The following is a 17464-nucleotide window of genomic DNA, read 5'->3' on the forward strand; positions in this document are numbered from 1 at the left end:
TGATAGAGTAATATATTTTAAATTGCTGACTCAGTTTCCTTATCTGTTAAATGGGAGGAAATAACACCACTCTACGTTTGTTGTAAGCTTTTAAACAGAATGAAAGGGGACCCACTGGTGAGTTCTGAGCAAAGCAGTAACAGCTACTTACATTCTGGAAGGATCATTAGGCCACTACATGAAGAATAGACTGTAGGAATACCAAGGTAGAAGATGATAAACCACACTCCAGAAATGTTGGTAAGAATGACAACGACTCAGACTAGGGTGGTAGCAATGAAAACTGTGAGAAGTAGGTAAAGCATAAATGTAGATTGAAGCCAAAGGTAACAGAATTCCTGGTATACTGAGCATAGGATATGTGAGAGAGATACCAAAGATGTCATATTGTCTCTTCGAAATTCATCTCAAATCATCCCTAGTACTAATAGAAATTCAGTTTGTTCAGATATTCAGAGTATACTATTTGGTCTGGGACCTTATCCTAGCCCAGGTGATGAAACATAACTTGTCTAAATATGTCAAGATATTCTCTTCCCTTTGGCTATTGACTGATCTAAGGATGGGCATGTAACCCATTTCTGGCTAAGAAAAAAACAAAGGGATTAACATGAAGACCTTTCTCTTCCCAAATAAAACAATAGAGTCTAGGAAGAAAAAGGTTTTCTCCTATCCCCTTCTCTTTCCTTAGGTGTAAACATACTCTCTGAGGATATATCAAGTGTGCTCTAACAATGGGGCCTTAACATCAAGCATAAGACAAAATATAACCTAGTAAAGGTGGTAGTTGAAAAGGGAGAAAGAAAATCTATAGATTTAACACATTCCAGTTAAATTTTACTTTGCATCCAAGAGCAATCCTAACCAATGCAGCTTTTCAATTTTTATATTGTAATCTTAGTTTTAGCTTGAAGCATGACAAATTTGTTGGCATTATTTTTCTCTCTTATATGAACCTTCTTTGTTTCCTCTTTCACTGTACTGATAGTATGACTTAATTTTATAGCATTTGTCAAGAAAGTGAAGACAGTAATGACACTGGAAAAAGCACATCCAACATATAACAAATAGGAAAGAATGTAGATTTTCGTGAGAGTTGATTTGATGTTTTACATAGATTGACTTCACCCTAAATCAGTGTTGCTTATACTTGTTTATCTAATACACCTTTGTGTGACCACCATGGCTTCACTTTTTTCCACTCCAAAAGACACAGGAGTTTTACTAACATAAAAAGAAAACATTTTAAAAAACCTCTAAAATAAAGTAGTAATAGAAATTATTATTGCAAGAAACACAATAGTGAGGAATAATATAAAATTTTATAATAGGACTGCTTTTTTTTATTGTATCAGTCAACAAATTATTCCTTACCAACCACTGTACCAAGCTCTGAGGATAGAGAAATAAACCAAACACACATGGCTCTTCTCATCGAGTTTTACGAAAGAATACAGACATTACCCAGTCCAGTGAAAAACAGTGCATAGTACGGTAAAGCAAATAAATATAAATAAGCAAATATAATTTATAAAAGTGAAAGTACTGGGTGCTTTGGTGTCATATAACAGAATGTCTGTTTGTAAAACCAGGAGAAGATAAATAAAATTTATCAAGGTGAAAGTAAGAAGGAGAACATTGCAGGTAAAGGGAAGAAGCTGTTCAAAGACTGAGAGTGGAAGAGAATAGGAAATATTTGAAAACATTTCAAAAAACTAGGAAGTCCAACAGAGACTGAGATAGCAAAGAGGCAGGAGCAGGAGTTTGAGGCTGAAAATTTACATAGGGCCTGATTAAGAAGAATCGTAACAGAAATTTTGGACTCTGGTGAGGTTAGAAGATCAATTGGGAACTTATTGCAGGGGTATCTGTGTAGCTCAAAAACAGATTTAATCAGGGTGGAGGTAGTGAAGATGGAGGGTAGTAGATTGATAATATCTGGAAGAAAAAAATCAGCAGAATTTGGTGTCAGCTTGAATTCATTTCAGTGTTAGATATGTACAGTTTGAGTGTCCAAATGGAAAAATGGTACTGTCAAGAAGACAGGTAGACATACTTATCTGAATCTCAAGAAGAAAAAGAAGGAAAAAAAAAGTTTGGGATGAACATGTTGATATGGCAATTATAGATACATAAATGGAAATTGAAGCTTTAGAAATATTGGAGAACGAGTTTGACTATCAAATGGTTCTTTCATTCATTCGGCAAATAATTGAGTACCTAATATGTAAACAGTTCTAGGGCAGAATTTTAAATTGATAATCTAGAAAAATGCTGGTGTATCATTTGGATTTACACACACATTAAAGAACGGCATAATAAATATGAACCTATCAAATATGTACTGAAATATACATGACAAAGTGAAAATAAACTTTTCCTTCTGCTTAGCTAAGATAGTTTTGAGATTTGTTTCAGACATTATGACTAAAAATAAATATTAATATCAATTTCTGGATTTTTCTTTTAACGAAATTTAAGTCACTTAAAACCCCCAAAATATATGTAAACATTAAATTTACCCTTTTTCTGGGTGCACAGCTATAGATCTTGGTTGATCCAAGCCTTGGGAAATAATTACATAACGAAAAGAGCCACTGAGTCTCGCAACTTCAATTAAGTTGAAACCATGATCCGTCCAATATATGTTACCTAGAAGAAATACAAACATGTTTATAATACAATTATGAGAAAAACTTATTTATTAATTCAGCGAAAATTAACTTTCTGAACATTCACATGACTATTAAGAAATCATTTACTTCCTAATTCTTTTTTAATATGTGCAGTTCCTAAGCAGAAAGCTATAAATAAATATGCAAATACTTCTTAATCTCACATGTCTGTGGTTTAAACCATATAGTGACACATTTATATGTTAAAAATAAATTGAAATTTCTCTCACCTGAGGAAGGGCTGTATTTTCATTTTCTACTAGCTTCAGGCAAAAGAGAACTTCTAACACTTTTGTTTACCAGCCCCGTGGGGCTCTCAGGAGATCTGGGCAAAGTTAATACTACATAATCTACTTCTACATAAAAACACTTATCCAAAGGCTCAAAAGCATTAGAAAGAGTGAAGCCAAAAGCAAAAGAGGCTATTTACCCCTGTGGCTAGAAGTACAAAAAAAAAAACCTGTTATGAGTCAGAAACAGCATTTTTATGAAGCAGATTGAGCCACTAACAATATAGGTGTGAAACAAAAACAGAGAAAGCCATGGATGATACCAGCAATCCAGTCAATAGCTATCCCTTCCACTCTTCCCAAGCCATTGGTGATGATATCTTCTTTCCAAGTCTGATCTCTTTTAGCTCGGCTAATTTTATTGAAGCCCATGTCTGTCCAGTAGATGGTATCATTTTCTATGGATAAAACAGAAAGAAAAAAAAACATACACAAACACACTATAAAAGGGATCGATATATGTATTAGGAGCACATTGCATCAGCATTTTGGGGGTTATCAACCTGGGTGTACTGGAGTTTAAGTGTTCTTCAGGAAAATTTACTAACAAAGATGGTAAGAAAGGTATTAAAACCACATGAGAGAACCTAGTCGAATGTTTTAAAGCATTTTTGAAATATATGTGGAAACAGTCTATCACATCCTTTTTATTTTTTTCTTTATTTTCCTATTCATTTTAACTCAATAAATATTTATCCCCCATGAATTTGCAATCTTGATATCAAACCAAATTACTTTGGACTACAGTTTTTCTTTTAACATCTATTCTTATGTCTGAGTTCTCTACATATAAAGAGAATGCTACTGGGGATAATGAACAAAGTCTCAAAGTAGAGAGAGAATGGAAAGAAACATAAAGGCATTTAAAATATATCAAGGGTGTTTTATGTATAAGGTCATTCAAAATGTATAAAGCCTTAAAAATACCTTATCAACTAATTATTCCTTCTGAGGTACTAGTTTCCCAAATGTCAACTACAAACCCTGTGCATTCTTTTTCAAACTCTCTTTGTACAAATGGGCTTAAGAATACTTGAAGAATGGTTCTATGCTATCATAGAGTCTGTAAATAACAGTGCTTTTTGAATATTTGAATGAAAAATGTTCCTAAGACTGTAAATGAAATATATGTGCATGCATATGCATAAAGGGTAGCAATTATAGATCAATGATGTTAAATACAGCCACTAGAAAGACACTGGGGACAAATCATTAAATAATAAATTTGCCACCAACTAAGTAAGTGTTTGTTTGTGTTGTGACCTACATGGCCATTTGAAGAACAAATCCTTTAAGACCAATATAATTTCCATCTGGCACACAGACAGACTATGGAAATAAAGAAAAAGCAATTAGCATAATAAAGCCATTTATCAGTAAGTTTGGGGATTCTGTTTCAAATGAAATATAGTCTAAATTCTATTACCTGTCTGGGGAAAAATTCCAAATAGCCCCTGTTCCCAACAATGGTTAAGTCAGATACACACTTGCGTGAATAAGAGCAGAGATACCATTTTCAAATATATATCTGGAAAGCAAGGACTTGTTTCATTTTTCCAATTTTGTCAAACTATCAGTTGATATGTTTTCATGATTGAAAGAGTGAATCAATCAACAAAAATAAGCATCATTTTTGTATAAATATTAAGTATTATATGAAGAGTCCTATTCTCTTCTGCTAACATTAGATCCATATATCCAACTGCCTACACTGTATCTCCACTTGTATGTAAGAAAAGGCAATCTTGATTGCAAAAGACAAATTTTGGATTTCTACCTGAAACGTACTTCTCTCTCAGTCTTCCATATGGCAGCTCCCCATGCCTTGGTGGTATGATGGAAGGCACCTCCATCCTTTGTTTCTTGGGCTAAAAACCTCATATTGTCCTTGATCACTTTTCCTCACACTTCACATCTAATCCATCACCAACTACTCTCATCTTCAACCTATAACCAAATATTTTGTCTCTTTTTATTCTTCTTTCAAATCAGATCCCTCATTCCACCACTTCTCACACTCTCCACTTATAACATAATCCAAGCCATTATTAACTCTTGTCTGAAGTATTGCAATAACCTCTAACTTAGTTCCAGCTTCCACTTTTGCCTCAGGACTCCCTTTCATCATGAGCCTTTTCTCTACTGAGGGTCCACTGTCGCCCTATTAAAAAGTAAATAAGATAATTTCTCTCCTCTCCACTCAAACTTTCTAATCATTTTCCATCTCATCCAACTGTAAAAGTAAAGTTCCTTCCCAAGACCTTCAAGATCTACCCACATCCTTCAAGTCTCTTTCACCTACTATCCTTCTACTCTCCCCCCTCTAGTAATAAGACCTTCCTCTTCCTAAAACAAACCAAATGCTGTTCAGCCTAAGGTTCTTTACATCACTTTTTCTTCTGCTTGGAATGTTCTTTTCCCAGCTATCTGCACAGCTCTGTCTTAGCTCAAGTATTCCTTCTTACTGAAACTTTCCCTGACTACTCTCTACAGAAATTATTTCTTTGCCATGCTCCATTTCCCTTACAAAACCTATTTTTCTCTGTAGCATTTATTACTGTCAAACACATTACATATTTATTGGTTTGTTGGTTTAGTGTCTTTATTGTCTCACAGAAATATAACCTCTTTGAGGGCCGGGACTTAATTTTGCTCACTGCCCGATCCCTGGCACCTAGAATAGTGCCTGGTACATAGTAAGCTCAAAGTAAACATCTGGTGAATAAATGAATGAATGTGGTGTGCTGTACAAAGACTGGTTGGGAGGGTATACAAGGAAGACAAAGCTCTTACTGTGAGAAACTTTATAAGCTAATTAAGGAACAGAAGGTATGCACATGAAAAATGACTAACAATTCACAATAGTGTAGCAGGAGCAGCATATAAGTAGTAAAGACAAGCATTTTTATGAGTTCAAAGAAGACATTAACAACAAGTATTAGAAAAAAAGGACACTAAATATTTATGTGACCCTTACTTTTCTATTTCTCTCTAATAGCTTTGCCAGTCCTGCAAAATTTTATTTAGTATAATTAGGAAGCATTTTTTTCTCACATATGCCACTACATCTTGCACATACTTTTATTATCATATTGAGCTGAAATTGCATCTTTGCATTTCTTCTTAGAAATTGACTGTGAGATATATCATAGGTAGGGACTGCAATAGACCCAACATTTACCAAGGCAGTCACAAGTGCAGTAGGCATTTCATGAATATTCACTATGTGAATAATAGATCAATTTGTAATGCTGAGGCTATCTCTACATGGTCAAATCCACTAGATTACAGCACTGAAGGAACGGAGATGTTTCCTTATATTCTTTTATTACTTATATTTGGGATATTAGCAAGCAAATCAATCATGTAGTGGTGCATTAAGGAGGAGCAAGAGGATAGAATAATTAAATCACTCATTCTTATCCAAATCTCCTTTCCTTATTTTTCACATACACATTGCACACCTCCACGCTCTAAATGGAATGACTTCACTAAGATATAAGAATATGTCTTCTAATTATCTGGGAATATCTGTAAAACATACATAAGGTAGGTCAAGAGTGTTTTAATTATAATAGAATAAGGTGGAAGGATGATAAAATTTTACAACAAACCTTAAAGATACAAAGTGGAAATACATATAAAGACAGAAAGGGAAGAAAGACTATCATAACTGCGTTCTGACACTTATTCCAAAATATGATTTTTTTTAACTTTAATTATCCCCATTCAACAGATACTTACATAATACTTAGTGCATGCTAAGCATCCACATAGGCATAGGAGTACGGTGTTGAGCATGACAGTCCCTGAAATCGTAGATTTTACTTCTGGAGTTGAATTTTTAATATAAACTATCCTAAGACATATGACAATAAGTAACATATAATATAATTATAAATTATGTACCTATTTTGGACACTCAGATAGTATTCAATTTCTGGCTATTATGAACAATGATATGAATATTCTCATCCATGTCTTATAGAGGACATACAGTGTAATTTCTATTGGGTACATAAACAGAGGTAGAATTGCTGAGTCATAGGATGGCTTTAGTAGGTAGGGCTTATTTTAATACATTAATTAATTATCTGAAACAATTTTCCCCGAAATAATAATCTACACTATAGACCTTCTACAACTACTGTTGAACTCCACTACCCTCTTCATATCTGGCTGATTCAACCATGAAGACCTCCTACTACATAAGAACACGCAAGAAATTCTAGATTCTCTTATTTCCAGGAACTAGCCACCATGCTTATCTACCTTGGTTCATAGTGTTTACCTTGTTAGATTAAAAAGCAAATGACTGGAGTAGTATGCTTAGTGAAATAAGTCAGACAGAGAAATACAAATACTCTGTGTTATCATTTAAATATGGAATCTAAAAAATAAAACAAATGAATGTATATAGCAAAACAGAAATGGACTCAGATATAGAAAACAAACTAGTTTTCTAGTTTGGATACCAGTGGCAAGAGGAAACTGGGGAGGGGCAAGATAGAGGTATGGGATTAAGAGATAAACTACTATGTATAAAACAGATTAGTAACAGGATATATTATACAGCACAGGGAATTATAGCCACTATTTTATAATAACTTTACATGGAGTATGATTTATAGAAATATTGAATCACTATGTTATCTATCTGAAACTAACATAATATTGTAAATCAACTATACATCAATAATAAATAAATAAATAAAAATATGTAACTAAATGGGCATGGCTGTATTCCAATAAAATTTTATTTCCAAAAAGAATTACTTAAGGACAATTCCAAAGTACTAAAATTTACAAATTTGACTAGCTCAATTTATCTACTCAGTTTTTTTGTTTCTATCCTGCTGGACCCATTATACTCTATCCCATACTTTAAAAATAAAGACAGTTATGCTCAATCCCAAAAGTTAACTTATGGAGAATTCTATATAAAGTGTGTTCTGGTTTCTTGATAAACTTCAGTGTTGGGTTCTAAAGAATGTTTTACCTATGGCTATTCAACAATTGTCAACAGATACACTCCTTACTACCTTATAGAGAAAGCTGTCAGGATTTTATTGTTATATTTTTAGCTTTTGTTTTTATATACAAATAAGATTTGGCTGTATGGAGCCAATACAAGCTCTTGGTATCAATGATTACAGTGAACCTGCACTTTAACTCTGCCGCAATCAAAGTGAACAATGTCCCTCGCCCCACTCTAACTACCAACTCTTACTTGGACTTCAAATATTTGCTACCACTTTCAGATGAGCTGGTTGCTGACACCTTTCTCATTTTAAAGTCAAATATAAGCATTCTCCATGTGTTTACTGGCTTTTTAAATTTTTTTCATTTTTTTGCTACTTATCAGCAGTGACCTTAACAGACAGGCCCCAAAATAGTTTCTACATTCTCAAAGGCTGCCTTCAAGCCCCACATCCATTAATTCCTCTAGTTTAGCTGAGACTATGGTTTCCAAACTGATTTTTATTCTAAAACTTTGACAGATATGACAGTTACCTCTAATTCAAACTCTGTTTTTTATACTTTCAAAAATCATCTTCTCTAATATTTGGAAAGAAGACACTTTATCATATCACTCCTGCATTTTCCAATCATCATGTGTATCAATGCAATATTTTGTTTCTGTTTTGTGTCATTTCAGCCCAGATACAGGACTCAGTTTTTTCTCCTTAATCCATGTCTTACTCTCCCACCCATATCATATGCAGAACTGTACATACAAGCTTGAAATACAAACAGTGCAGTAGAATTCATGGAGGCATGGGATATGAAGATTTATTATCATAACATAAAAGCTTCAAATTGAAAATCAAATGTCCTTATTCTAAAAGGTGCCCTGGCCACCCCACCACATGCGTTTTTTCAGTGGCAGCTTCCTATTGGGCCCCAGCCTCACATCTTTTCCTCAGCTCCTCCCCTTCTCTCTCATCTCAATTTATCATCCCCGCCCCTTTCTGGTTAGCCATTCATCAAAAAGAAGCCCTCTCTAATCATTGCTCCCATTCTCAGCAACACATCAGCCTTTAAATAATTTAAATTTCTTAGCTCTCAAATGGCTGGCTGCCCATTAGAATTGCCCAGGGAAGTTTTAAAAGAATACTGAAGATGCAGTCACGCCTCAGAGATTTGGAGGGAGACGCAAGAGGGAAGAGATATGGGAACATATGTATATGTCTAACTGATTCACTTTGTTATAAAGCAGAAACTAACACACCATTGTAAAGCAATTATACTCCAATAAAGATGTAAAAAAAAAACCAAATATATATATATATATATATATATATATATATATATATATTGCTTAGTCTGGGGTAGTTTGCAGGTTGAGAATTACTAGTTAACCTGTCAAAAGTACAGATAAGAAGAAAAACACTTGTTATTTAACAGGGTCCAAGATCTTGAGAAGGAGATTTCTATTATAAAATGCTACTCCCCACAACATCGCACCGTAACCCCCATTACAATCTCATTGTTATTAATGTTTCTTTGCCAAAGGGATTTTCAAGGGGAGAAGGGGGAGAAAAGAGCTTGATATAACCTCCAGAATATCAGCTTTGGGGGAGGTATTTTTTTTCTCCAGTTTGGGGAGGGCTTTAACTTGAAAAAAAATAATTAAAAAAAAAATTTGTTTACTTGATTCTGATATGCCACGGGCCCCAGATCTGTTAGCAATTACTGTTCTGCAATCTATGCCTGAATCAGGTCAAATTATAAGGTAGCTCATAGGGAGATTACTTTGCTTTGATCCTTCTCCATTCCCAAGAAGCTGGCTTTTACTGAACTATGTTTGTATCCTAGGCCACAGGTATGTATTCTTTGCTTGCTTTGTTTTTTTTTTTTTGATTATATAGACATTGTGAGCCCTGAAATTGATTATGTTCCTCTTCCCAAACTGGTTGTTAGAAATATAAAAATTAAATTTGCTGCAAACTTCTAGCAAAAATATAGACTCTTACAATGTGATTTTCTCTCTCATTTCATGTTTCTTTTTCCCTAATTTTTCCTTTGGCACTCATTTGTTCCATCTTAATTGTTCATCTCATTGAAATTCCTGCATTTTTGGGAAGCTACATAAAATGATTCTTAGAACTAGATAAGGTATTATATATATATAAAACATATACATGTTTTAATATAGCAAGTCATATGTTATAGACAAGTCACATCAAAGTTGAGTAAACACACTCTAGGGAACAACTAGGAAAATTAAGAAAATCCAAGGCAGTGCAAGAAAATGTTAAAATTGTAGTTTTTACTTTTTGTCCCTTATGCTTTTAAAATTTCTATTTGGTATATATTTTATAATGTATTCAGTCATAACGTGTAATACAGTAATAGTATATATTCTTTATAAGTAAATAATTTTAATAAAATAATAAATAAATAAAGAGTGAGATCTCTTTTTGTTTAACTAGTAAGTTGTCTGATAAAAAGGAAAGGTTTAGTACTACCAGTGCAGCTGCTACTTTCCAGTCATGCCCCATTTTTGGCACACTCTGTGCCATGGTGCACCAGTTGAAACCTCTGGAGAAGACTATGATGTTATAGAAACTGAGAGGAAAGCAAGGTCGAAGTCAAGGTCATCAGGGAAGATTTCATGGAAGAAATGAGGCTTTGGCTGATCCTTGAAGACTGGAGAGCATTTGGATTAGGAGAGATGCACAATATAGTTCCTAGAAACTTAGTTTAGAGAAAGAACCAATTTAATAAATGCAATCACCTCCGTAATAGGAGTGGGGGAACAACAAGATCATTTCAGGAAGAGTTGTGAGCAAAAGCTGTGATGACAGCCAGTTCTAAATTATCAGATGCCTGGGAACAGATAAGAATTAAGTTGTACTTTCTATTCTTTTCCAATTTTGAAATCATTTTTTCAAATATTTTGCAGGTTAATAATGACCCAAGTTCTTGATATACCATATTAAAAGGGATTCAATAATAAAGTGCTAATGAATTACATTTGTTTCTTTCATTTTGAAAAAGGCAAATCAATACAAACACTAATGGGCAATTCTCCTACAGTAACAAATCAGCAAGAACTCCATCTTGTGAGTGAATAAAATAAAATCTGCAGACTTCAAAAGTTTTAGATATCTTAATCCCCTTAAGGTACAATGTTATGAAACCTTAGATAATGTACATTCTCTTTTAAATTACTCTTTTATCAAGTAAGAAATATATGCCTGCCTAGGTTTTGTGCCCTGAATGAAATTTGCATTAAACATACTTATTATAAAAGCAATTCCATTTTCAGGTTTTGAACGGTTTCCTCTCAGGGTAACAAAAAGAATCTTTCACATTTTCTTAAGCATTCACTGTTTTTTCTCTTCAAAGCAATTGCACTGTGCTGTTTTTCATAGGCATTAAGTTAGTTCTCACAGCCCTTGTGTGCCTAATTTTGACTTTCAGGTAACATATGAGAACTAAAACGTCCTGTCACGCTCTCATCTTTTTCACATTTGGAGAGGACCGATGGCAGCTCCAAGGAGAAATTGTTTTAATTTATTCTGTTTTAGACTTCCAAAACTAAGCTGTAAAATTGAGACAGCATGTTGAGTAGATACATCTTCAGGGGACACCTACTCAGACATTTATTCAGGAAAACATCAACCTGCTTCAGAAAATAATGACACTCTGTACCACTTTTATTTTTGAATAGGGAAAAGGCAGAAATCTTGTTCCTCAAATGCTTGATTTCTATATTATACCTCAAATTAATAAATCAGACAAAGATCAAGTATAAACTTTAAAAACAGAGGATTTTCCAGCAAATAAGTTTGGATTTTTTTTTTTTCTTCATTACCTCTGGTGGAAAAAAAAATTTCCTTACTTAAGAAGTTTACTAAAGAGAGGAATGTAGCATAATAACTAACATCTTGCATACTGTGTCCTAATTTCCTGAGTTATAGATCCCAGTTCTACTACTTAAAGGCTCTATGACATGGGAAAGTTCCTTAACCTTTCCATTCAGTTTCCCAATATGTAAATTGGGAATAATAGAGTTGCTGTGAGGATAAATAAATAAATGCTTTGTTACAGTACTTAATGCCTAGTGCATAATATACATAATAAAGTATCAACTATTAAAATTAAAAATACAGAGTATATAACAAAATGAAAGGTATACTAACTAATAAATTTGGCAATTTTGTATGCTTTTGAAGTTTTAATGTGGTTTTAGTTTAACATACTACCATCTTTATAAATGTGAAACTAGACAGAAAATATTTTAATATTTCTTCTCTAAAAGGACAAACATCTAATGTGAATTATTATCATCCAAGGAAATAACAAAAACAGTAGAAAATTTATTGAAAGCAAACACTCGGCATTGCTATATATTTTCAAAGCCAACTAGCTATGAATTATTTATATTAAAAGTTAACATTGATTTGGATGCATAGTGACATCCCATATTTTCAGGAAGGCAAAGTTAAGTTTACTATTAAAAGTTATACAGAAACTTTGCTCTAAAGATTACTTGACATTGTCAGTGTTTATTGTACTTAAAAGGCAGGCCAAAAAAAATTTTTTTTTTCCAGAATAGAAGAGAGTTATTATTGACACTGTTAAAGAATCAATAAAATTTCTGTCCTCAGTGGCTGTCTTAAATGTCTACGCATATCGCATATACGACAGATAGATGTTTAAGAATCTTATGATATAATTATTTTCTAGTTTGACTTTACTGTTATTGAATTGTAGCTAACATGATAATAAAACACAGTATATAAATATGCTCTGACAGGGAGATCAGCTCGGTGCTTTGTGTCCACCTAGAGGGGTGGGATAGGGAGGGCAGGAGGGAGATGAAAGACAGAGGAGATGTGGGGATGGATGTATATATATAGCTGATTCACTTTGTTACACAGCAGAAACTAACACACCATTGTAAAGCAATTATACTCCAATAACGATGTTAAAAAAAAATGTGTTCTGAGCTTTCAGAAAAAAGCACAATGAACAAATTCTTGCTAAAAATTTAAAACAAATGTATATCAATACTTTTTGAAGGCTACGTGTATTCTAGGGGATACCAAAATGACCAAGAAGCCTCCTTCAATCTTCCCAGAGAACCAATCACCCTCTTGTAAGTACTTGGTAGTCATCTATATCACCTATCATTTTATAGTAAGTCACAGTTGTTTCTCCACCTATACTGAGAGTACATTAAAAGGAAGGCTCCATATAATCTTTCTAGTTAGCTCCTGAGAAGCCAGTGCATTATTTTGGACTGTAATGATATAAAAGCTCAGTGAGTGAATAACCTAGCATGGCTGCATGCCTTCATGCCATAAGAAAGTTCAAAGTCAATATGTCAGAAGATAAACCTACCAGAGCTGCCCTAAATCCACTGTGTGCTCTAAGTTGATGGGAGGAACAGACTCCTCATCACCCAAAGATCTGAGCATTGTCCTTGATCCCTTCTGCATCTATTTACCACCACATCCAGTGAATCACCAAGTCCCGCATGTTTTAACTCCTTTTATTTATTTATTTTTTTCAATCTTCACGTACCACTACAGTTTCATTCAGGTCCTTACCATATCTCTTCTGAATGGTTGCAACAGCTTCCTAAATGGTTTCCCTTCCTACAATGTTATCCTCCTCAAACCCATTCTCACAACTATCAGGGCAACTTAGTTAAAATGCAAATCAGACCTTCTCACTTACCACTGATCATGTTCCTAGGTTTCTCATGACCTCGGATGAAGTTCAGATTCCTTAGTAAGTCATATGAGGACATCTATGATCAAGAACAGTGGCCTCCAAACTTTTCTGATGAGTAAAATAATTTGAGTATTCACTCTCTCTGCCTACATAATATATGTTAATCCATTATACATGTAAACACATATACAACATGCAAAAATATAAATTTTTAAAAGGTACAAGAAAAAATTAAATATCAATAATTTTAATATGTTTTCCCCTATATTTGACTACATTATTCAGTTACAGGGCATGCACCTTGCTTCCCTCTTGGAAAAGATTCAGCCCATCCTACTTCTTGGGTTTTGTCTAGTACGCTTCCTTCCTCAGGCTTGACTCCAGCAGCACCGCCCTAGTTGTAATTGCCTTCACTCTCACTCTCAGTACACACACCCATCATATCACTTCTCATCTCTATGCCTTTTCTTTTGTCAATTCTTTTGCACCTCATTACCCAGGAAACTATTATTCAGACATTAAGACTCATGCATTCCTCCTCCAGGAAGGCTTCTTGATTATTCCAGTCTAGTTCATCATCCTCCTTGTTGCTTTCATAATAACTTGTACTTATCTCTATAGTTGTACTTAACTCAGAGTATTGCACAGCTCCCTTTTATGCATCTTCCTTTCCAATAGATTGAACCTGGTTTTTGTTCATTATGGATTCACAATGTCTATCTCCAGCTTTCCATACATGATATTTGAATACATGTAATACTCAATTAACAACAATACAAATTGAATAAAGTAATGGTAAAAACAATAGTGTTAAAATCAGAGTATTATATAGAGCAAAGAAGTGTAATATAAAATATAATTTGCTCAGAGGATAAGAAGTAATTTCCTAAGGTAGTAATACTTTAGCTGATTATTGAATCAGTTAAAGAATGAATATGCAATGTGTCCTATTAATGAAACTATATACTCCCTCCTATGACAAAATATCAAATTAAGGTAGCAGGATATCATTATAGTAATTATCATTTTAAAATAAATTTCATTATATATCAACTGTTAGTTAAATGAGCTAAATGTGATTTCACAAAGTTTAGGCTCAAGTCAGCACTTTCTGAAATTTTGAATATTTAAAATTACAACAGTGTTTGACAAGCTATACACAAAAACATATAGTATTTGTCTCATATTGTTCAGTACAACTTAATAATGAAATTATATGATGTCTTGAATTTACTTGAATTAGATGAAACAAATTGGACATGAATTGATACAGGTGATGGGCGTGGAGTGGAGTGGTAGGGGGAGTTCATTATACTCTTCCCTCTACTTTTTTTTTTTTTATTTGAAAGTTTCCATAGTAAAAGGTTAAACAGTGCTCCACCAGCTTGAAATGAAGTCTTCATTTTAATAATCATTCCTAAACAGATTCAGAAGATTTTATGATAATATGTCAAAAATCTCTAATCTTTAATATAATTTAATTGGATAACACTCAGTATTCTACCCATTCAGTAAACTAAGAAGCTCCAACAATTGCAGCAAAATTTTACCAGAACTATATTAACCACAAAGTTTGCATTTTAGGAATGAAGAAATACTTGAAAAACAAACAAACAAAACCTTGAAGCAAAGAAGGCATTCGTATGAGCTAGGCTTTGGAGGGTGCATATTAGAAATAATATTCTTGCTCTTAGCAGAATGAGGAACAAGTTGACTAAAAACAGTCTTAGAGCACAGCTCAGGCAAAGGGTGATTTTTTCACCTCAATTAAACCATGCTTATGCTGATGAGAGGTTAAAGATTATATCAGAAAACTAACTACAATGAAACAGAAAAAAAAAAAAAAGATCCCATATCAGCTTGCACTATCAAGTAAGTGAAGAGAGATGTAATTTAATAAGAAATAATAATAAGGTAGGCTCAGACATTCTGAAAAATGTAATACATCCTAGGGAGATAAAGACAAACAAGACTCCTTAAGAAATTTTGATTCAGTGAGAATACAAATGAAATAGTTTTAGAAAGCTAGTGATAGAACATCTTAAGGAGGGTAGATCAAGGACAAAACTTTTTCTGAAGTAGTTAACTTGAAATGTTTCCAATTATCAAAGAAGAGGTAGAACAATTTTCTCTATATATGTATATCTTGTGTGTGTGTGTGTGTGTGTGTGTATCCTTCCCTCCTGCTATATTACCTTGAACTTCAAGCCTCTTAGATCTTAAAAGAAAAACTGTGACAAACTAGTAGATAATTGGATAGGAGTCTACAAAAGGAAACTCTAGTGCTTCAGGAAATGTAGTGAGTGACTAAGTGGGCCTGCAGCCTTCCCTTGGACTTCAAATTGAATGAATGCTTGCCATGACGAAGTCTCTAAGACATGTATGAAGAAGAATGTCTTCCTATAAATCCCACAATATATGTCTTATTTTGTTGCTGTTGTTTTATCCCAATGTATGAAATTTGATGATTAGATCACAAAGTTAGATAATGAAAACTATGCCCACAAAAAGCCATGTACAAGAAAGTGCAAAGCTTTATCCATATGAGCCACAAACTAGAAATATACAAAGACATTCATCACTGGAAGAATAGATAAATAGGCTATGGTATATTCACACAATGGGATATTACTCAACAATAAAAAGGAACACACTACTAACACATGCAACGGTATGATGGATCTAAAAAATATTGTCTGAAGGGAAAGAAACAAGACACAAAAGAGCAATTATACCCCAATAAAGATGTTAAAAAAAAAAAAGACACAAAAGAATACATATTGTGTGATTCAACTTAAATAAACTTCTAGAATTGGCAAAACTAACATATGGTGATAAAAATCAGATCAGTGATTGCTTCTGAGGATAGTGCATTAAGAATTAAAAGATGAAACCAATACTCTCAATGACCCACTGTAGGATTTTGTGCTTTCCTTCCCTGCGACTCTGGATTCTGCAGGGTTGGAGCTCCTGGTTGCAAAGGGGATACACTTTCGCCAAAGGACCGTGGCAAGGGTCCCATTGAACTACAAGCTACAGCTGCTGCCGAGAGACTTTGCACTTCTTGTGTCTAGGGATCAGCAGGTGAAAAGAGAAGCCTCCAAACCAGTATGGACCCTGAGCAGCATGAGGAGGTAGGGCTGCTTTCATACTATACAGCCAGGGACGAGTATGTGTGGAACCTGAGTCATTCAATCAGGAGCCTTCTAGTACTTTCCCTGAAAAGACACATGCAGAAACCCCAGTCTGAGAGGTATGACCAAGGATTCAGACCATTTAGAAATTAAGGTTTGGGTCACACCATCAGATAAGCCTCCAGTCGTATCTGGTTGGCAGAGAGAATTAAAGGTTGGATTATTGCTGCGAAGATACTCATACGGCCCAAGAAGTAGAAGATAAGGAGTCAAGTTCCACCCAAATGTCAGGGAATTTACTTCTCAGCCAGCTTGGCTCACAGGACTGCAGCCCCACCAGCCTCCTTACTAGTTCAACACATCAACACACTTCTATCTTAGGGCTTACAAGGCCTCTGCTTTGCAATGAATCTGTGCAGGATTCACTTTTCTTTCATTCAGGCTAAAATTCACCTCTCAAAGTTTTCCCTGAACACTCAATCTAAAATAGCAGCCACTTTGAATCTTTCACTCTTTAAACTGCTTTTCCTTCTTAGCACTTATTACTATCTGACATCAAATTATACTGGGGGGGATGGTGTTGGTGAGTGTTTGTGATCTAGTTTTCCCACTAGGATATAAACTCCATGTGAACAGAGATGTCAGTTTTGTTTCTGCTGCAACTTCAGTATGT

At 34.2% G+C, this 17464-nt stretch overlaps 1 protein-coding gene across 1 annotated transcript in view; it reads right to left on the reverse strand.

Annotated features, from left to right (window-relative positions):
- Positions 1 to 17464, reverse strand: part of LRP1B (LDL receptor related protein 1B) — a gene marked incomplete at its 3' end in the record, with an annotated part of 1833965 nt that overhangs the window by 517889 nt on the left and 1298612 nt on the right. The window contains exons 36-37 of the mRNA XM_082841888.1: positions 3229 to 3363; positions 2523 to 2652 (exon numbers count right to left, since the gene is read on the reverse strand). Of these exons, the coding sequence (XP_082698014.1) occupies positions 2523 to 2652; positions 3229 to 3363 (265 nt within the window). The remainder of the gene's footprint in view (positions 1 to 2522; positions 2653 to 3228; positions 3364 to 17464) is intronic.

The sequence above is a fragment of the Leucopleurus acutus genome (assembly GCF_964270905.1).
Source record: "Leucopleurus acutus genome assembly, chromosome: 6".
Classification (NCBI taxonomy): Eukaryota; Metazoa; Chordata; class Mammalia; order Artiodactyla; family Delphinidae; genus Leucopleurus; species Leucopleurus acutus.